General features: G+C 39.9%; 1 protein-coding gene across 1 annotated transcript in view; it reads left to right on the top strand.

Moving 5' to 3' along the window:
- The window catches only part of COL6A6 (collagen type VI alpha 6 chain), a 97,061-nt gene that overhangs the window by 33,732 nt on the left and 40,110 nt on the right, over positions 1 to 23,219 (top strand). The window contains exons 18-23 of the mRNA XM_036332645.1: positions 727 to 789; positions 4,570 to 4,635; positions 5,872 to 5,925; positions 15,834 to 15,869; positions 17,442 to 17,504; positions 19,383 to 19,445. Coding sequence (XP_036188538.1) covers positions 727 to 789; positions 4,570 to 4,635; positions 5,872 to 5,925; positions 15,834 to 15,869; positions 17,442 to 17,504; positions 19,383 to 19,445 — 345 coding nt within the window. The remainder of the gene's footprint in view (positions 1 to 726; positions 790 to 4,569; positions 4,636 to 5,871; positions 5,926 to 15,833; positions 15,870 to 17,441; positions 17,505 to 19,382; positions 19,446 to 23,219) is intronic.

Raw genomic sequence — 23,219 nt, 5'->3', positions numbered from 1 at the left:
CTTGAGGGCTAGGCTTGGAAATCTCACTGTGATGTTTCTATTTCTTTCTGTTGGCCAAATCACGTCACAGCCAAGTTCAGGGGTAGGGAGTTTTGCCCCCACCTCCCTCCCCCATACACACACACACTTGAAAGGTACTACAGAGTTACATGGCAAAGAGCAAAGATTCAGAGAGGAGTGAAGAGTTGGCGTCATTAATGAAAAGCAGCTACCACACCAAGAATGGTAGCAGAGTATTGACAAGAGTATGGTCGCAGGCAGCACGTTGAAGGTGTATGCTGCTCATTACCATCTAGAACAAATACCAACAGCAGCCATACTTCCATCATTGACTTTATCTGTCTTTAGAGTGTGAACAGTTGAGTCAGAAACCCACTTTCTAGCTAATGCAACCACCTTGGGGAAATGGATAGTCTCTATGAATCCCAGCTGCCTCATTAAGAGAAAGATAATGAACAATACCTGGTTGATAAAGTAGTTGTAAAAACTAAACAAGATAAAGGTGTCTGGAACAGAGTTTACCATTGGGGCAGATAATTGAGGTCACTCTTAAATTATTCATATGATGCCCGAAACTGTTTTTTTGGTTGTTCCTCTTTCTAGTTTAAAAATAACTTTGGAAAAAAATATGTAATTATTCAAATCAGGGGGAAGATAAGCTCCTTGTGTTATTAATGTTATTAAAAAGTCTTGTTTTGTCCTTCTCCGGATTTTTATTAACTTTAGGGAAGCCCAGGAAAGAAAGGGCTTGCTGGTGACCGTGGAGCCAGGGGCCTGCGAGGAGACCCTGTAAGTGCTGCGGCTGTGCAGGCTGTGAACTAACATCAGGGCTCGGTTCCCATCCATGTTGATAAGAGAGTGTCATCCCCCCTTGAAGGTACTGCAGTAGCAATCCCGAGTTCACATCACCACAGGCACAATTGTGGAAGTTTAAAAGCAGGTTTGTCTTGTTAGATCCATGTCGTATACGGGATGAGAATGTGCAGCGAGAAGCCCTTGCCCTTCGTTTGCACATGTATTTTTTGAGAATACACATTCAAAATTGTCCTTGTGCTTCAGAGCTGTGAAGGGATTACAGTCTACTTCATCATCTTCCCCTGGGTACCTCAGAATATGGACAGAAGAGAAGAAACAAAGCCATATCTTTTTTCCATTCTCCAAGAGTTGTGAGATGAAGCACATTAGCTTCATTGCTTTGACGCCAAGCAGCTGAGATTATGTGAGGCCAAACTTAAGACACAAGGTGCTTGCTCTCACAGGGACATAACCCAGTTAACAGTGTACAAAGTGTTGATTTGATACACTTATGTATTGCAGTATGATTATCACCAGAGTGTAGCTAACTCCTCTATCATGGCACATAATTATTTCTTTTTTGTGGTGAGAACATTTAATATCTAGGCTTTCAGCAACCTTGAAGTATATAATATACAGCACCATTGCTGTATATTATATCTCCAGATATAATATGCTGTATATTACATCTCCAGAACTTAATGAACTGTAAAATACATCAGGAAAGTACACAAATTGTCAGTGTATAGCATTATGAATGTAAATACACCTGTGTACTCACCACCCAGGTAGAGAGAACATTAGACAACAATAAAGCATCTGAAAAAAAACCCTTATCTCTACTCCAATCCCTACTAGTCCTCCCTAAGCTAATCACTATTTTAGGATCATAAATTAGTTTTACTTGTTCTTGAGCTCTAAGTAAGTGAATTATTTATGATAAACTCTTCTGTTTCTGGCTTCTTTTGCTTGTGAGATTCATTTATGTTGTTGCAGATAACAATAGTTCGTTCTATCTCATTGCTGTATAGTATTCCACTGTGTGACTCTATGATTTATTTATCTGTTCTGCTGTTCATAGACATTTGGGTTGTTCCTGGGTTTTGCTATTATAAATAGCACTTCTGTGAACATCCTTGTATGTGTCTTTGGGTGCACCGTTGCACATTTCTATTGGGTCTATACTTCAGGAGTAGACTATCTGGATGATAGTTTAAATGCCTATGTACAGCTATAGTTTTATAGCCAAACACTTTTCAGAAAGGTTTGTACTAATTTGTACTCTCACCAGCAGTGTGCCAGAGCAGAATGCTGGCTAAAATTTATAGACTGACAATACCAAGTGTTGATAAGGATGTGGGGCAACTGGGAATCTCACAGGCCCTTGTCTTTAATAACTCTTCCTCCAGTACACATGAGTTGATCAGAGGAATAATTTGATGCATATATATTGGCAAATGTAAATGTTAGGTATGCTCTGAAGATAACTCTGTTTATAAAGTTGAGGAATTTACAGTTGAACACAATGATGCTTGCTAAGTGACATCTCCTGACAATAGTCTGGTGACCTAAGAGTTTTCAAACAACTTCAAGCTATCTAATTAAAAACAAAAACTGTCTACAAATACAGATAATAAGACATAGCAGTTTACGTACAAAGACATTTCAGTATATGATGGCCAAAAATCTACTTGGGGCCTTGCTATAAAATTTCCATTCCCTTTGATCAGAATTCCCCCTAATTTTATGAATGATAATGTAACACCTTTAGAGAATCTGAATAATGTAAAAGGATTTCTATTTAAAAAGAAATGTTTTGTGACTTCAAGATGACTGCAGATTCAACCCACTAGAGCGTCTCCGTATTGTGCTGTTTGTCATTATACTAACTTCAGATGCTTCTCCAGTGCATAATAATTCTTCCCAGCCACTTAGGAAGAAACATCTCAAATCGAAGACAACTCTGTGGTTTTGGTGGGTTGCTATTTCAGGAAAAAATTTAAGAAAAAAGAAATTTTAAGATTGATAGAATAAATAGAACACACACAATCAAATTATTTATAGGGATACATGCAAATGATTCACATTCCTGAAAAATCTATGCTTATTCAGAGAGAAAGTCCAATCATACAAAAACCCAATCTCATTGGCTGTTTGGAATTTCCAATTTTGAAACTGGAAAAAAAATAAATAAATAAAATAAAATTAAATTATATATAATCTCATGTAACTCGAGGGGGGAGAACTGAGCTAGATCATTTGTCTGAGCTACAGAGTTCATCATTTTAAACCATACTATTATTATAAGCCCAAGTTTAATAATAAATTTGTGATATCTGATGCTCTTTTGTTCACTTTCATAGAATTTGAAAGACTTGACAAGATCCCATTCAGACTAACCAAACAATTGATCCACGTGTGAATTAGGATATTCCAGTACAATGTGCTGGAATATGATTTTTTTAAATGTCATCTCTTCAATCAAATAGTTCAGAGTTAGACCACAATGCAAAGCTTTATACACCCAGTGTAATAAATTCTGGACTTTACATTACCTTCCTTTTCATTACAAACCTTTCTCACCAAAATGTAGTTCTCTAATATTGTAACTTAGGTATACCCTGCTTGGAGAACTTAACAGAAATACTTAAGAATAAAACAGAAAATAAGAAAACAGTCTTTGGCTTTGATATGTGAGGAAGAGAAATAATTTTTCATTTACGTTTTAACAATATCGGTTATAAATTCTAAGCCCGTCTTTTTCACTCTGTTAGCCTATAAACTCTGTGAGTGTAGGAACTACTTGTTTAAAAGCTTACTGAGTATCTGGAACAATGACATGTCCCTATTGGTGATCACTAATTACTCATTGATTGGTGAAGGTAATCTGGGCTGCTGTCAGCCAAAAGCCCGGCAGCTGACACTCAGCAGGACCGGGTAATTGTTGTCCCCTCTCAGTTTATTGGAGCATTGACTGAATTGACTTGCTCCATTGATCGTCCGGGCATCACTGGGACACAGCTCTGTTTGTGGTCCTAACTACCCAAGATAGGAAGCTTTCAGTTTGGCCCACGGTAGATACTATCCTACAGTGTGTGCCTGTTTTCAATGAGTTTCTGCTGGAACATTTGTTTGCCTGTTGGGAAAAACTCCAGGATTTTCTGAAAACCAAAAAAGTAGGGCTAAGCATACGGGGAAGAAAGCAGCCAGGCGTCCAAGAGGAGAAAGAGGGAATGGGTAGCAGATGCAGTCCTCAGCTCTGCTCAGTGTACATATACAGTATATGTTCTTGTGGTGGGTGGAGCCCATTATGAAATTTGCCTTTTCCTAAGGGTAGGGGAGAGGAAAGCCTCCCAACCCTCAAGAATAAACTTGCCTAGACTCCCAGAAAAAAAAAAAAAAGGAAAGTTAAGAGAAAGGATAGCAGTAGCAAGAAGGGATACCTCCAGACCCAGGATAAGAGTTGTCACAAACACAAGTTATCTCACTCTTGCTCCCCTTGGCAAGTTCTAGATTCCCTCCTCCCCTCCCCTCCCCACGCTCACACAGGCACACACCTTGAGTTGAGTTTCCACTCCCACCTGATAATACAAAGCCCAGGAAGAAAAGAAAACTCTTGTAAGCCCTGTACAATCTTAGCCTATTTCTGCTTTCAATTGGGTTAGACTTCTGTCCACTTTGTGGTGGAGACTAAATATGTTATACACAAGTCACATTTTTTAAAGATAAATGTTCAAAGCCTATTAATTTTTCTATTTCTTTTCTATTTTTTAGGGTCTTCCTGGATTTGACAACAGCATAGAAGGACCTAAGGGCTTGAAAGGAGAACGTGGAAGAGAAGTAAGTATGTGGGCATTTGAGAGGGAACTTATAATGATGCGGCAGCTGGAAGGCCCCAGAGTGGATATACTTCATGCAAAAAAAAAATTATTTTTAGGAGCAAAAGGGTCTTTTACTCCTTATCTGCTACTCTGGGACTCAAGAAACATTCTCTTCTTCTGAATTTGGGGTGACTTGCTTCACTAAGCCATACCCTTGAGGTCATCATTTATGAATGTAAACATCTACACTCTAACTTAACATGTAGGGCTAGCTAATAGAACTAGCAAGTGAGTTGTTGGCCTTTTCAAGATCCAGACGACACACCTCTTAACAAGACATCATATTCTTCATAGTATATGATTTTTAAAAAGTGCAAGATCTGATAGAGCTATACAGCTCACATTCTCAAGGCAGGTTTCCTGGGATTAATCTCATGAAATTTCCCAAGTAACAATTTGATCATCTTAACTTGTGTGTTTCTTAGAGTTTTTTTAAAAAAATTATCTGAATAATATGTGTCTCTGGATCTTCTTGCTAAGGAAGTTTCCTTGGCGACTCCACCCAGGGGAGAGGTCTGATATGGTGGAAAGACTTTGTTTTGGGGACTTTGTCTTTTACCACCTCTGTGGCCTTAGGCCACTTTCTGTAAACCTCAATTTTTTCATATGTAAAAAGAAGAGAAAAAGCCTACTTTTGACAGTTATGGTGGGAATTCAGTGACTAACCCTGCCATGTCAGAAACCTTCAAGAAATGTTACCTGCCATTTTTTGCTGAGTGACAAATGTCTCACTGTAGATTCATAAGTAGGCCTTTTCTATCTTGGGAAGACTTGTGAGTATTGTGAGATTTTATTCACATTAGGGTGTAATCTATCCAGGTTAGCTAAACAGAACAAGAAGTCCAGAAGTAGAAATCCAAACCAGTAGTACCTATACTGAACACATGGCATGCTTTCATGGTCCACTCTGTGGGGATACTTTGATTTAAATATTCTAACTACTCCCTGATTGCAAGTTATGCAGTGGTGATGAGCAGATGAAGCCATGCCCTTAGTATTTCATCCTGTAGTTCCTCATTACCCACAAAGAGATGGGATTTATGACCAGTGGGAGTAATGCTGTCTTCCAGAGGATGAATAACTCTCCGGGTGGTGGGTACCACACCTGCCTCCCTGGAGCAAACAAGCTGAGGTTGAAGAAAAATGTGTCAATGCTGTGTAATTGCTGTCACATGTCTGTTTGTTCATTTGACAGGGTAGAAGAGGCTGGCCAGGCCCCCCTGGAACACCAGGCTCCAGAAGACAGACAGTAAGAACCTTTCTAGACAAGGAGACGCACTGCACCGGTAGCCTAGATTGCCACGGGAATGGCTGATTGTGGGGAGTGGTGGGGCGGCTCTGTGGGGGGCTCAGAACCTTGGGAAACTGACCTAGGCTGTCTGGGAGAACTGAGCTGGAAAAGGACTTGGGAAGGCCCCGAAGCTCAGGCAGGAAGGTGCTGGCTGCAGGGGAAATGACCAATCAGGAGAAAGAGCTGGGCAAAGAGAACAAAGCCAGCTAGGGGAAGCATTGTCAGAGTTTCATCTCACAGCACACATAAACTAATTACTAAAATTCTGCAGCACACCAAAATATATGTTTTTTGCCGATCTGACAAAAAAAATAGGTATAATTTTGATCATTCGCACTGGACGGCTATTGTTGTGTTGGTTGTTGTCATTTTTTCAACATCCTTACCCGTGGATATGTTTTTATTGATTTTTAGAGAGGGCGAGAGAGAAACATCAGTCAGTTGCCTCCCGTTTGTGCCTGACTGGCGATTGAACCTGCAATCTAGGTATGTGCCCTGACAGGGAATCAAACCTGTAACATTTTGGTGTACAGGATGATGCTCCAACCAACTGAGCCGCCTGGCCAGGGCTGTTGTCATTTTTTAAATTTGATAATCTATGGGGGAAAAGGTCAGAGCCCCTGCTAAAAAGCCAGGTATTACATGTTTTAAAAATTCTTATGGAACACCAGTTGAAAATCACTGCACTAGGCTAACTAAAGTGGCCAGTGATGTTGTTTTAAATCCCAAACTCCATTCCTCTTCCAAGTTTTATAACTGTATAATTAGCAAAGTGAGTCCTGGTATAGGTCCTCTCTCTGTTCTTCCAGTTTTTCTACTTTATAAATATTTTCTTGATGGAATATAGCAGCTGGTTCTACGAACTTCTGCCCAGAAAATACAATGAAAAATAAATGTGACTTATTAAACTAGTTTTTGTGTTCAGTTTTAAAAAATGACACATGTTTATTGAGATATATTGTATTAGTTCCCGGTGTTCAACATAATGATTGGATATGTGTGTATGTTGCAAAATGATCACTACAATAAGTCTAGTTAACATCCATCACCACATGTAGTTACACATTTTTTCTTGTAATGAAAACTTTTAAGATTTACTCTCTTAGCAACTTTCAAACATACAATACAGTATTATTAAGTTAGTCACCATTCTGTACATCCTATCCCATGACTCATTTATTTCATAACTGGAAATTTGTACCTTCTGACCACCTTCACTCATCTCACTCACCCTCTAGCCTCTGCCTCTGGCAACCACCAATCTGTTCTCTGTGTCTGAGTTGTTGTGTTTTGTTTTTTCAAGATTCCACATATAAGTGAAATGATACAGGTTTGTCTTTCTCTGACTTATTTTACTTAACATAAATGATTCAAGGTCATCCTAAATGGCAAGATTTCATTCTTTTTTAATGGCTGAATATTATTGTGTGAATAAATCCATTGTGTATATATTCCACAATTTTAAAAAATTAACCAACTGTCAGTGGATACTTACTAGTAGGTTGCTTCCATGTCTTGGCTATTGGAAAGAATGCTACAGTGAACATGGGGGTATATTTTTGAGGTAGTGTTTTCATTTTCTTTGACAAATACCCAGAAGTGGAATTGCTGGATCCTACGGTAGTTCTATTTCTGTTTTGGTTGTTTTGTTGTTGTTGTTGTTGCTGTTGTTGTTGTTTTTTTTTTTTGGGGGGGGGGTTATGTGTTGTTGTTTTTTGAGGAGCCTCCATATTTTTGAAAACATTATATATATTTTAGGGGTGTAAAAATATATACCTGAGAATAAAATTAGGTCATGTACTTGTGGAACCTTTTAGGATCTTTTGTATTTGCTTCTTTGTTTTTCTGTTATTATTTTTCAGTGAGTACTTTAAACAAAAGATTCTGTGCTTGACTTCTTGGAAGAGCACAGAGATTATAAAAGAACTAGAGGCCCGGTGCACAAAAATTTGTGCACTCGGGGGAAGAGAGGGGTCCCTCAGCCTGGCCTGTGCCCTCTCGCAGTCTGGGACCCTTCGGGAGATAACGCCCTGCTGGCTTAGGCCTGCTCCCGGGTGGCAGAGGGCAGGCCCAATCCCTAGGTGCAGCCCCTGGTCGGGCTCAGAGCAGGGCCGATTGGGGAGTTGGGGCACCGCACCCTGTCACACACAGAGCAGGGCCGATCAGGGGGTTGGGGCGCTGCACCCTGTCACACACAGAGCCGCAGGGCGATCAGGGGGTTGGGGAGCTCACCCCTATCAGGCACAGAGCAGGGCTGATCAGGGGGTTGGGGCGCCTTCCCCTGTCACAAACAGAGCAGGGCAGATAGGGAGGTTGTGGCCCCGCCCCCTGTCACACACAGAGCCGCAGGGCGATCAGGGGGTTTGGGCGCTGCCCCCTGTCACGCTGATCCCGGTGCTGGAAGGCATATTACCCTTTTACTATATAGGATAGAGGCCTGGTGCACGTGTGGGTGCCGGCTGGTTTGCCCTGAAGGGTGTCCTGGATCAGGGTGGGGGTCCCCACTGGGGTGCCTGGCCAGTCTGGGTGAGGGGCTGAGGGCTGAAGCTCCCAACTGCTCCTTTTTTTCTTTTTTTTTTAAATTCTGGGCCAGCTTTAGCTTATTGTTACTTATTTTTATTCTGGCTCCAGCTCTGAGGCCTCTGCTGCTGAAAGCAGGTATCTGGTTTGTTTGTGTTCTATAATCGAAACAATGTATAACTCCAGCTCTGAGATCCCGGCTCACTGAAAGCAGGTTTCTGGGGTTTTGTTTAGCTTCTATATTTGTTACAGTGTTTCAAACTGCAGGCTTGAAAGAGGCCGGCAAGGCAGGCGGGGAACGTTGGTTTCCTCCGTCACTGAAGCAAGCAAGCCTCATGTTAGTTTCAAGCTGCCTGGCTGCCAGCCGCCATCTTGGCTGGCAGTTAATTTGCATATCACCCTGATTAGCCAATGGGAAGGGTAGCGGTCGTACGCTAATTACCATGTTTCTCTTTTATTAGATAGGATCTTTAACCAATAAGGAGAGATAACTTTGATAAAATATACTTAAATGCCTGCATTGGATTCTAAATTAAACCTGCCTCTTCTCATTTTGCAACATTTTCTTTCATTCTTTTTTAGCTATCTAGCCTTCTCCAACTTCCTTCACCTCCCCACCCACAAAATATACAATGTTTTAAAATTGAGCACAAATAAAAAATAGTTTGATATATTTCATTTATTATGCATTGTATTTTCTGAGCTAAAGTTCATAAAAACAGCTGTTCTGCTCCATTGAGAAAACATTTTTCTATCTTGGAACACATTCCTTCTTTGCAAGGCAGAGAAAAAGAAATAAAAATAGAGATTACGTTTAAAATGCAGAATTTGGTCACGGTTGGAAAGCACTTTACTACTGCTGTTTTAATGCATCGAAAGATAAAGAAATACATTTGCTATTCATTTCACCTTCTGAGAGGATGTAGCCAGCTTACATACCCTGAGAAAATATTTTGAACTTCAAGAATTTCATCTAAGAAATCCTGGCAGGAGATGTACTTTTATTATTTTGTAGAGGCTATAGTCTCTCTAGAGGCGAATGCAATATGACCATGTGTTATTTAAACAGCACAACTCATGAGAAATATGGGCCCCATCTTGGGTTTTAGATTCAGCAGTGTCATCCATGATTATAAAAGATGGCAAAGTCAAGGTGGTATTTTTTTTCTTCAGAGAGGAAGGGAGGGGGAGAGAAAGAGAGAGATAGAAACATCAATGATGAGAGAGAATCATTGATTGGCCTCCTCCTGCACACCCCTCCCTAGGGATCAATCCTGCAACCTGGGCATGTGTCCTGAGTAGGAATCAAATCAGGACCTCCTGATTCATAGGTGGACGCTCAATCACAGAGTCACACTGGCTGGGCCAAGGTGGTTTTTTAATACTATCCCCCTTTTGTGCAATTCGCCAAAAACAGCAAAAGAAATTTAAAATAGTTTAACAAAGAATGACCACAACTTTAAGCTGCACTTGCCAACTATTGGCCGACTATTTGAAAATCTGTACCCTAATGAGGGAGGCTTTGGAGAGCTGACACATACCACCTCAGACCTCGAGCAGGGGTCAGATTTTCTAAAAGTGGCTGCCATGTTCCTGAAGAAGCTGCTGAACAAAATCCAGGGCTACTATACATTTCGAGAAGGCCAGGTTATAGACTGATAGAAACACACTGTAGCAGAGGAGACAAATAATGAGAAACTGAAGAATATTCGATTTTTAGTATTTATAGTGTAGCAGATGAGGCCATGGAGGCTGTAAAGATAGGAGAAGAACAGTGACTCTCACGGTACAGAGCAACTATGGCTTCAAGGACTTTGTGTGAGTTCCACGAGTCTCTTAAATGCCAAAGTTTGAAGGAAGAGGGAGCCATAAGGTAAAAGAAATAATTCATGATGAGAAAGTATTTGAGATAACATACCTATATCAAAGCTATTGACCAAGTCCAGCTACCTCCCACTAATAGTTTTTCAATAAATAGGTGACCCTATTCAAAGGCGATTAATAATGAAAAATATTAATAATCTTCATTGTTAGATGATTACTAATCAGGACTTATGCATAGAAATTGCAAGGGGGAAAAAAGAAATTGCAAGAAAATAAGAGGAAAACTACATGAACCCAGGGCAGATAAACCCTCATGAGAAGAGGAACTACTTAAGGGAAAGGTAAAACAACTCTGGCAAATAGTTCTCCAAAGTCTCAAAAAAATTAAAACAGTATGACTGCTCTAAAACAAGTCTAAAGAACTGATAAAATGATAGAAAATGAAAAAAGCAAGCTGGTAATGCTTGGGGAACAATGGGAAATGAAAAAATATATAAAAGATGAGCTGTATTAGAAGCAACAAAAAATTAGAATAAGTATGACTGAAAATATAGGCAGGCATCTATAATAATAAAAGTGTAATATGCTAATTAGACCGGATATCCTTCCTGACAAAGCTGGGTCTCCCGGGTCCCAGGTCCCAGGTGCCTGCTGGCGGCCAGAGGGAAGCCCGGGTCCCAGGTGCCAGAGGGAAGCCTGTGCCAGCAGCTGGAGGAAGGAAGGCCTATCCTGCACATATTTTGTGCATTGGGCCTCTAGTATGGAATAATATAGAATATCAACAGTGGCCAACAAATGTAGACTTTGCATTACTAAATTAAACCAAAAAATTTCAGAAATTTAATTAAATACCACTTCTTGAAGCAAAAGGTCAAATAAGCAGAGGGAAAAGACATATTCTGACTTAGAAAAAAGTTGATACAAATATATCAACACTGAGCCACAGCCTATTGAAATTACCAAACTTACTACATAAAGAAAGAATCATGAGACTTTCCAAGTGGAAAAAATAGAAAACTCATTCTGTCTTCGGCCTTCTTCCCAACATTCAGGGACAAAGGGAGCAGGAGAATGGCTACAGAGTTCTGAAATAGAGAGTTCCAAGATCTGTGTACTCACCCAAGTTGTCCTTTAAGTATATAAGTACTTAACATGTCAAGCCTTCAAAAACTCAAGACAACATAGCCCTCATGTTTCTTTAAAACTTTATAATAATAAATTTGAATCCCTCTAAGTCAGTGATTCTCAACCTTCCTAATGCCGCGACCCTTTAATACAGTTCTTCATGTTGTGGTGACCCCCAATCATAAAATTATTTTCGTTGCTACTTCATAACTGTAATTTTGCTACTGTTATGAATCGTAATGTAAATATCTGATATCCAATGGTTGTGACCTACAGGTAGAGAACCGCTGCTCTAAGTGTAGAAATAAGGCTAAACCATAGAAACTGTGATTACAGAACAAAATGTAAATTTTATACATTTGACAATCTAAAAATTATATGAAAATAGGAAAGTGGGAGAGGTGTAGGGAAAGTGCTGATATACTGTGTCCTCATATTTCATTGTAGAAAGTTATTGTATAAGCATCATTTTAAGCTAACATATGTATTACTAAGCTACCCTAAACTCCTGAGTTTTTAAAATAATTATTTTTATTTTTAGGAATGTAGTATTTCTCATTGTCAAGAAATGTTACCACCTGACATTTCCAATTCTTTCAGTTTTATTTTTTTACTCTATTAAGTTCAAATACAATTAAATGTAATATTTTAATTTCAAAATAGCATGAAGAGCATGATCCTTTTTTAATCCAAAGTACCACTATTTAGAACTCCATCTGTAAATATGCATAAGAAGATGCCAGGAGTCATGATCATCAAATGTTAATGAGAGTTATTTTTAGATGGGGGATGTGGGATGGCTTTTAAATTTTTATTCTGTGTACTTTCTGCATTTGAATATTTAAAAATCAGCATGTATCATTTTTATAATACCAGTAAAGTCATTATCCTTTAGGAAAGAAGAAAAATCTATATCACTGACTGAAAAACTCTAAAATGTAGGTAATAACAGTCAGGACTCCTCAATGCTACAAAATTCTGCTGAACTGATCAGTGATTGGAGGCTGGCCAGTGGTAGGGTGTGGCATGCAGGGAAATCTCATCAGTTGACCAAATCTGACCTTCCTTCATTTGGTAAACTTATTGAACACCTACAATGTACCAGCAACTGTACTAACTGCTAGACCTACAAACTCAAATAAGACATATCCTTTGCTCTCAGGAAACTTAGAATCATGTTGTAGAGCATGGCGTCTCAACTTGCTATTGACATTTGGGCTAATTCTTTGTTGTGGGAGGCTGTCTTGTGCCTTGTAGGATGTTTAGTGTCATTCCTGACCTCCACCCACTAGGTGCCAGTGTCACCCCTGACTTGTGACAAAAAATATCTCCAGATAATTGCCAGATGTTCCCAGGGAAGGAAGTGGGAGGTGGGGGAGCGGAGGGGGGAAGAGGGGCTTAATCCCCCAATGTTGTCAAGAACCACTGTTATAGAGGAGGACAGACCTGTAGGTATAACAAGCACTGTGCCAGGAGTCTATAATGGATTGGTGATTGGGAGGAGGAAGGACCAGGGCCAGAAAGCTGAGGATGGGGAGGGGATTGGAATGGGACGTTGGCTCTTTCTGAGCCAGACTTTACTGAGAATAAGAATAGATCCTTGTGCCATGGCTAATGAGAAGCAACTGTAGCCTCAAACTAAAGCATGGTCTTCAGGCCTATTAAGTCCTGAGGTTATGTTATGCTTTTCCCTTTTCCTCTCTCTTGGCACTATTTTAGGGACAGCTTGAAGTGCTCTAGGACAGTCATTTATCATTGTGAATGAGTTTGCCGTTAAGATTTAGTATTGCCCTGGCAGGGTAACTCAGTTGTTAGAGCGTCATCCTGATATGCCAAGGTTGTAGGTTCAATCCCTGATCAGGGAACATACAAAAATCAACCAATGAATGCATAACCAAGTGAAACAATAAATATCTCCTCTCCCTCCCCCTCCCTCTCCCGCTTCCCCTTCCTCTTTCTAAAAATCAATTTTAAAAATTTTGAAGGGAAAAGATTCAGTATTAATGGAATGCTTTACCATTAAGAAGTTCCTTCTTTTTTTTTCTGGGGAAAGTGGGTCAAACCTATCTGGGAAAATGGGTCATGGTAAACCACCAGGAAGCCAGGCTATGAGGGATCAAGGGACTGAGGACTTTCCTGGGTCTTCTTACTCTCAAGTCTTCTTTGGGGAGATTTTCTTTCTGCTGTCCCCATTCACATTCCCTTTCACAGATGAGTAAGGCTGTCTGGATGTGCTACCAGACAACTATAAGCCTTTAGGCAAGTCGTTAAGATGTATAGAGACTTAATCTTTCCCATCTAAACATTTTAAAATTTGAGGCACAATTGTAAAAATCATCTCCCCTATTTCCTTATGTTGTTTTTTTCTTTTCTTTTCTTGCTTTCACACTTACCCAGGGTATTTAAAACCCTGACTTTCATAATGAAGGCACCAGCTGATTACTTCTGGAGATGTTTCCATTATTTGTGTGAATGGTAGATTATGGTCTGTCTCTACCACTAGGCTTACAAACTCCTGCGTAGGGACAGGAGCCTGGTTTTTCTTACCACCATGCAGACAAGTGCCTCCAGGAAGCAGGAGTTCAATAAATATGTGTTAAGTCATTTAAATCAAGCTCTGTCAAGGTCAAACCTTAAAGACAGAACAAGTGTTTATTGATGATCTTTCAAACACCTTGATAATGGACCAGATATTTGGATGTGGAGGCCTGTTTTTTATCCATTATCATATAAGAAGCTCTTTATTTTACCTAAAGGTAAGGCTGCATTTCATTCCGTGTTCCTACCACAACCAGATGTATCCACCTAAACCCTAGGTCTGGCCATGTACATTTCTGCTCCAAGAACCCCAGTGGTTTCTACTAAATGAAGTATGAACCCTTCATCTAGTGTTTTCAGCTTTAGTAACCCTAATACTCACCTTTCTTCTCACATCTTAGACCCAGAATTGCCACTATAAAATACACCTCCTATTTTATTTTTACTTAGGCTGGTATCTTCTGCTAAAAAGAAGACTCCTTACATTTTCTCCCTGTAAGACTCCTACTCATCCTCCAAAACCCATCTTTAAAATCTTTTCTTCCCGGAAGGTTTTTCCCGATTTCACCAACTAGAAATGATTGCTTTCTTCAAAACCCATATTCCTACCATTCCCCTTTTCCTGTAGCATGTGCCATACTCTGCCTCATAAATACTCATTTCCTCCCACCAAACCCAAAGAGTGAGGGTGCTCTGAGATCAAGGACTCTGTCTGTGGATATGTGTGTGTCATCCTTAAGCTCCTGTGGTTCCCATCCAATGTGTGTTGTGGGTAGTTAGTCCTTGGTAGGTGTTTTTCTTAATGAAACTGAAGTGAACTGATTCTGAACAGATAAACCCTTGTGCTCAAGGAGGACAGACAGCTTCTTTCCCTCCCTCTGATAGGACGGAGACTTTCCTCAAAGCTGGTTCCTCAGGGTTTTCAAGAAGTAGGCTTCCAATCATTTCCCCAGATGCAGTCTGTTTCCTAGATAATCATAAGTTCTGACTGAAATAATATTAGTAGAATTTAAGGTCTGCAGTCTTGGCCTCTGAGAATTTTGAGCTGAATATTTCAAGTAAGTTTCCATCAAGAAAATATTGTCTGATAGAGAGTGAATTTTCCAAATCCTGGATGTCCGTATTGCTATTACCTTATTGAGAGATCCTAATGTAGACAGTAAAATGTCTTTGTCTCTTGTTATCCAGATCTATGAAGTATTGATCTGGCATATATCCACACCTAATCTTACATATGCGAGTCTTAGGAAAGACCCTTTTGATTATGGAGCACCATTCTTTTGATTGGATATTTTAATAACAAATGGAATTGAGTGGCTTTTGAATGATTGTGGTGATTCATTTTTGACAGGTATTTGGCTTTGGGGGGGGATGGGTAAAATCAGTTTGGCTACCTTTAGCTTCTGACATTAATCTATAATAAAGTTCATGAAGTCAGTTCTCCCAGTTTTCCCATTTGGCTTCCTGCCTGCTGGCCACTCTATTCCTGATTTCTGGCTTACGTGGTCATACTTCGGAAAAATGAAAAGAAATAAAATTCAAACCAGTCAATTTTGGAGCTCCTGCAAGCAGCTCCAGTAACCATTTAGTGGAGGATGAATTATTGACCACAATCTGCTCTCATAAGTATCTATAGATTTCAATTGTCTATGATCTTAATTCCCTTTTGCCTTAGGATCGGAGTTCAGAGTTGGCAACATTTGGCTGTCATGGTGCAGAGGATAATTGAATGTTTTGAGCAATATGTGGAAACATTTTGTAATGTTAGTGCCTTAAGATGCCGATTACTGATTTAAATGAAATATAACAAGCATTTTTTCCCCAGAGTTACTGACATATACCTTTTCCTCCTATTTTAGGCAGCTCATGGCCGAAGGGGACATACAGGCCCACAGGTACACTTGTTTTTGATTTTTTTCTTAACTACATATGATAAATATTCTGTGTGCACGCAAAGAGCTGGAACCAAGACTCTGACACGTCTCTTTCAGGCCTGAAGTTCTTTTCTTTTTATGATATTGGTTGTGGAATAAAATGTTGGAAAACTTTAAGGCTACAATTTCAAACACTCAAATCTTAAAAGAATGTGAAAATGTGGGCACTTTATTCAAAACCATAAAAACTAATGATAAGAGACATTCCTTGGCCCCATTACTGTTAAATTGAACTTGGAATTACACAAACTCCAGTAACTCAGTTGGGGACTTTTCTTTTAGATTTTTGCTCAGTTATCGCTGAAACCTTATTTAGAATTTACATAAACCCACTTTAAACCAAGAGAGTACAATAAAACCCTAATGTAAATGGTATTTCTGAATGCTTTCTTCAGAAGTGGGCTACACCAAATATAACCACATCCCCCTTGTACATGTTGGTGATACATTATACATGCTTCGTGAGCCCACAACATTTATGAAAGCAGTGGTGACTTCAAATTTTTCGAAATTGAGGAAACACACATCCTCATATTGAAAATACAATGAGGATGAGTAATAATAAATCCACTCTGAATCACATCATGGTTTACCCCCAGAATGTTAAAGAAAGCATCTTAAGCACCACCGGGAAAAGGCAGTTTTACCCGTGAAAGGAATAACAAATTAGATTGTAGCAGACTTCTGTTCACTAATAATATATTCCAGAGACAACACATCAATATCTTGCAGGTGCAGAGGCAAAATAGCTGTTAACCTAGAATTTTGTAGGTGGCTATCCTCTAAGTGAGGAAAACAGACATTTTCAGATCGGTAAAGACGAAGACTGTACCATCCACAGACTTTACCCCATCCACACACATGCCAAGTTTAGACTTCAGCAACAAAGCAGATCCAGAAAAACGGCAAGAAGGAAAGGATACGAGATTGGGGAGAGAAGATGTTGAGAAATTTCCTCTTTCTGATTTCTAGGAAAAGACATCAGTAAGAGGCATTTAATCCCATCCAACTGTGTAATGACGGGGACATAAATTTGGGCTACACTAGTAGTTGCCTAAAATAAACTTTCTTAATCCTTTCTTACTCTTCTTGGAATTCTTATCTCACAGTGTTCCAGGGCAACATGAAGAGAATGCTCAGCTATTGATCCTTAGATATTTAAGCTATTCGAATAAAAATCGAATGTTATAAGATACCTAGAGATTTTTTTAAGAAAATGCAAAGTAAATTGTGAGATTTTTTAGGCCAAATGCCCAAGACGGAGATGGCATATTACAAGCATTATAGGAAAATAAAGGAGTGGGTGAGTGCATATAAAGACTGAAAGCAAATACACTAACATAATAGCTGTGGTTATTTCTACTTAATGAGATTCTAGAAATGTTTTATTTCCTCCTTTGTATTTTCCTTTATTCATCTTTTTGCAAAGATCCTGCACTGCCATGTGGTTGAAAAAATGTTTATAATCTTGCACATAAAGCAGACAAGATTCTCAGGAAACAGTGTTAACTGGTTGATTCTCTCTCACTTCAGGGGACAACAGGCACCCCAGGCCCAGATGGACTTGAAGGCTCACTGGGACTTAAGGGCCCTCAGGTACAATTAAGACTAATCAACACACAAAACTGTGGTGAAGGCCTGGGGTTGGAGGTGGGCTAGCTAGGAGGGGTCAATGGGGGAGTGGGGAGAGGGGACATATGTTATACTTTCAACAATAAAGGGGTTTTTTTAAAAAATAGAAAAAAAGACTAATCATGATGTGAGAACTTAAAGAATCAGAAGCCTTGATAGAATCCCTCGGCCCCTTCCCCTTGCGGAATTATAATTGTTTAAAGGGTTTCAGGGCAATAAAGTAGGGGAGCAACACAATCTTGACTTGTACAGTATTTGGTCCCCTTATCTAAGCTTTGTCCCATGGAGAATGAACATGTTGGGCAGCGTCCATGAGCGATTCTTATCTGTGGCAGAGCTCAAGGGCAGCATGAAGAGAACGCCCTGCTATTGAGTTCAGGCTAACTAGGGTATTCTAAAGAGACCTGAGCCAAGGAAAACATTGAGCCCCAAATTGGGAATTTTGGCCAATTTAGCACAGTAAGCGCTCAGTGTTACATATCTGGATGCTGTGCTGTAGAAAAGTTGGCTCCACGCTAGGAAACAATTATTCCAAATACAGCTGAAGCCTTCGGCGGGGTGATCTGTAGTGTGGCACTCAGCCTGTGCTTTCTAGCTCCCTTCTCCTGGGAGCTGCCTCCAGCACTTTTTTGCTTTACAAGGAACAGGCCATGTTTGGCTCTCATACTGCTCACAGGAGGGAAAAGGAAGCATGTGCCAGAAAGGGCAAGATGTAGCCTGAAATAATGAGAAGGGAAAGGAAATCCTAGAAAAGGCTGAGATGAAAATAAAAAGTCAGACCACAGAACGTAAGAATATTGTCTCTCTCCCTTTCTTTTTTCAGTCTTGAAATCTTGAGAATTTATTTTGCTGTTTGGCAAATGCAGGACAAGCCAGGGTTCTGCAATTTTTCAAAGCTTTAACCCACATAGTTAAAAAAAAAAAAAAAAAAAAAAAAACCCTAAAGTGACTATTATATGTTGGCAGTGCATGGAAGTTGGGCAAAACAAATATCCTTAGATCTCAGAAGAGAAACGTTGCTCACATTTACCAAGATTTCAGAGCAGCAAACGGTTTGCTCCTTGGACCTCTATCTCTTTCTAGCTCGATTGCCTTTCTTTGTCTTACTTGCCAGCCGAGGAAAGTTCCTTTTCCCACCTTCAAATGAGAAAGATTTGCCGCTAGGGCTGTGGGGAAGCATTTCAATAGATTGGCTGGCTTTATTTCATGCTAAACAAGCCATATGACTCTAACATCCCTTCTTCCATTTTATAGATTCTTATTTTTTCATGACATAATTTTAAAATAGATGCGAAAACCAAACACAGCAGGAAGGTTTGTCTGCGTAACATATGGAAGCCACAGTTAATAAGCAATATAACATTCCAGAGGTAGAACTGTCTAAATTTCATCTCACTGCATGCTGTGTCTTGTTTATTGTGACCGGTCTTCAGTGTAGTTATTGAATACAAATTCCATTTAAATATTTTAGTCTTGGGGCTTACATAATTAAGGATTCTTTTTTTTTTAGGATTATTTTCTTTTAACATAATATATGCGATTGGAGTATAAGGATGCTTAGGATAATTAGAAAGCAGTGCTAAAAGACTCACCTGTTCAGTATTTCTTCACTGGGACTGCACATGCCCAACTGTCTGTCAGATTGGACACGTGCCCTCCCCCCACCACCTCCAAAAGAGGGAGAGCTCAACAGATCAAGACAGAACCAAAGACATGTGTGGACTTCTCTTTCCAATTTCTTCTGTCCCTGTCACTGACTTAGCATGTCCATTTTAATATTCAAGTCAATATTCGAGTGTTCTCTTTTAGGGAGAAAATAATGCTTTAATTCTCTGTGCATAGGGCCCAAGAGGAGAGGCCGGTGTGGAAGGAGAAAAAGGAGGCCTGGGAAGTAGAGGTCCCCAGGTATGTGATGAGAGAAAGTGACCTCCTCTGGCTTGGATCTGGCCTTTAATGTTGATGTCTTTGCGGTTTCTTTCCTGCAGGTGGATTACTCAATTGCCTGTGAACCAGCAAAAGTGTATTAGGTTTGACCTCCTTGCTCAATGTGGCCACACCACACCCTGGCCCCTAGCTCGCTAAGCAGGCTGTCGTTCTGTCCAACACAGAGCTGGTTTCTAGCTCTTCGCCCCAGCCGCGCAACTATTATTGTGAGGTTAAGAACTCTGCCCTAGGTAAATCAGGTCACCTCACTTCCCCTATCTCAATCCTCAGGAGCTTTCCAGGAATCCCAAATACAACCTAGTCCAGTAGTGGGCCTCAGCCTAGCTACGTCCGAGAATCTCCTGGGCAGAATGTAAAGCTCTCCACCGCTTGGGACCCTGCCCATACCACTGACCTCAGAATCCCGAGGTGAGGCCAGGGTCTCAGTAACTTTAATTCTCCCAGGCGGTTCTAATATACATGCCCGCTTTGGGAATGACTGTCCCACGTCAGCATTCTCAAACTTTGAAGTGTGTAAGCATCACCTACAGAACTTGTTAAAATGCAGGTTCTAATTCAGGAGGTCTGGGGTGGGCTTGAGATTCTGTACTTTCAATAATCTCTCAGGGGCGGTTGCTGTTGCTGTTGCTGGTCCCCAGACCACACATGGGAGTAGCGAGGCCCTCCATGGCTTGGCCCTTGCCTACTTGCTGTCATAGTATACTCTTGTTTGTTTAGCTGTTTTTGTCCCTCGTCTAGATTGTAAGCTCTGTGAGAGCCAGGACTTTATTTTGCTTATACTATATTCCAGAGTTCAGAACAACAGTGCTGCTGCACAGTGGAGCTCAATGCATATTTGAGTAATGAATCAATTAGTGAATGAATGAATGAGACATAGTGGGGACGTAGACTCCGGGCTAGCAGGAGGATAAAGGGAATCAATCCATTACTTTGTGTCCATTCATTCAACTGGGCAGTGGTCCAACACTGTAAGTGGATGTAGTCATCATCAAAATGTTTAAGAGACTATTTGCATAAACTTATATCTCATGACACAGTATTTTAAACCATATTAATTACTACTTATAAGGATATTTCCCCCCATTTTTTGATGAGTGTGCTCCTTCAAAAAGCATGAAATTTTAAAATTTTACGGTAGGATTAAAGTGATGAAAAGTAACTATTTTGCCTTCACATCTTTGAATCATTAAACGCTTGCTGGCAGCACAAAATTGGGATTTAAAAAAAAAAAAGCCAAGGGAAACATATATTGGGTGGTTATCTCATCTGTTTATATAAAATATTGAGATGTAGATGGGTTGAAATTCAAAGAGCTTAGTAATTCCCTTGCTCTAGAATCCAAAATTGTATCCAAGTGCCTGTTACTTTAATAAGTTATTCCATTTTCCCTGTAGTGTGCTTCTGAGTGAGTCCCCTTTAATCTTGCCTTGGCACGATTGGTCATAGTCATAAATCATTCAACGTCTTGGCATTGCCAGAGGTAGCAAAAGGCACCACTTGTCCCTGGTCTAGCTCCTCCATTTATCTAGCTGGAAAGCATGGTTTTCTCTCTTTGCTTGCTTTCCTTTAAATACCCTTGTCAACACAGTGAAAGCAGTATTTCAAAGATGTGTCGAGTTTTCTATGTTCAGGACATGATGAATGAGAACTCATAATTGTTGTTTCCAAAGGAAACCCACTGAGACAAACACAATCAGGTGGACAAGAGGGCGTTATTCTTCACTGGCTCTAAATCCACTGACATCGGCTTTGTATTCCCTCGTAGCACACAAGGACCAGCCACTCCGGTGGAGTCGCTGAGTCTTCTCTAATTGCAGGCTTGAAAGTGGCTCTTAGGGTACACATTTAGAAGAAAGGATGTGATTTCTGTTGACAGTGTTCTGAAGGCTTGTTAATTTATGGAGTGTGGGAGCATTTTGCATAAATCAAACATGTGCTAATCCAGCACAGTGTATGGCTATGATATAAAAGAAATACAGTCCATGGCACAATGCAAAAGAAGAAAGAACTTTGAAAGTCATGGCACATTCTCATCATCGATGTTTCTATCTCTCCCCCTCCCTCTCAATTTCCTCTCTGAAATCGATGAAAATATTTTTTTAAAAAGAAAAGAAAGCCATGGCATATCCATTTGTGCCTTCCTTTGTTCCTTTCTTGTTTGGTTTACCTAAAGGTCCTACAGTCACATAACCATGGGCTAGAAAAGGAATGGGAAATCAGACACAAAATACCGGTTCCTATAGGAGCTGCAATTAGTCTTTAAAGATGTAGGGTTTTTAGTGAAATAATGACTAGTATCATATGCAATATCAAGGAAGGTTGAAATTATTCAGTGCAAATTTGGGATACAAAGTAGAAGTTTATCTTTACAAAGCATAGCATAGTGGTCAAGGGCATAGCATCTGAAGCCAGGCTTCCTGGGTGTGACCTCCAGACTTGTGCCTGCATAACTGTGGGGCCTTCATTTGTTTAACCTCTCTGTGCCTCAATTTTCTCTGCTATAAAATAATAGTAATAGTAGCTGCCTCATTGGATTGTGGTAAAAATGAAATGGTTTAATATGTAAGTGCTTAGAACAGTGCCTGCAATATGGTAAGCACAGTATATATGTTTATTACTATTATATTGCATCAGTGTTACCTAATTTAACAGGGCTATTTTATACCCAAAGCATGCTCATAGCTAATCCAAGGAAAGCCAAAATAATAACATATAACAATATGTAATCTGTATTGCAATCTTCACATTTCATCATTCTGCATAATCTAGGTTAGATGATCTGTCAATCATTTATTTTACTCATTTACAAACATTTACTGAGTGTTTCCTGTTGTCACGCCCTGTAGTAGGATAAATGGATGAGTCAGACACAGACCCTACCCTCCAGTGCTCCCAGGCTCATAAAGGAGACTCATGCAAACAGATAATTGAGATGTGATGTGCTAAATGTTAAAATAGAAATATACCCTAGCAGAATTTTCCTGCATAGACTATTACTTAACTCTCTTGTGACATTTGTGTGTGTGTTTTTTATCATAGAAGAGTTATATTTGGAAGTTCTTAATGAATGAAATAAGTGTGTATGATTATTAAAATGATTGGTGTTTTTTGACCAGCATTTATTACAGTAACCCAAAAACAACTATTCGAACCACCTCAAGTTACATAGCATGCTTGTTTTGGAAATAATAAAGGTTCCAGCCAGAAAAAGAAAAAAAAGAATTATGCCCAACATAGAGCAGTGGGAGAAGGATGGAGTTAAAGGACGAGAAGATGATTTAGCTTTTGCAGGATAAGGAGGTGTTTTCCAGGTGACCACGAGAGAAAGGCAGGCATCCAAGGAAAAGAACCAGATTATATTGAAAAAGATATTAAGGTGAATTTGGAGAACCTCATGTGGTTCAATGTAGATGGAATGTGGGATAGACTGGCGCTGTCAAGATCAGTAGCTCCTCAGGTGTCTTTGCGGTTTATTCTTGCATTAGGCCTCCCCTCTCTGACCTTCTGATTTGTAAAAAATATAGATTTTTATTGATTTCAGAGAGGGAGGGAATGGGAGAGGGAGAGAAAAACATCACGGATAAGGGAGAATCATTGATTGGCTGCCTCTTGCATGCCCCATACTGGGGATCTAGCCCCAACCCAGGCATGTGCCCTGACTGGGAATCGAACTGTGACCTTCTGGTTCATAGGTCGATGCTCATCCACTGGACACTTAAAATCCCTCTACTTCTT

The sequence above is a fragment of the Myotis myotis genome, unplaced genomic scaffold (assembly GCF_014108235.1).
Source record: "Myotis myotis isolate mMyoMyo1 unplaced genomic scaffold, mMyoMyo1.p scaffold_m19_p_13, whole genome shotgun sequence".
NCBI lineage: Eukaryota > Metazoa > Chordata > Mammalia > Chiroptera > Vespertilionidae > Myotis > Myotis myotis.
This window is presented reverse-complemented; position numbering and strand designations above follow the sequence as displayed.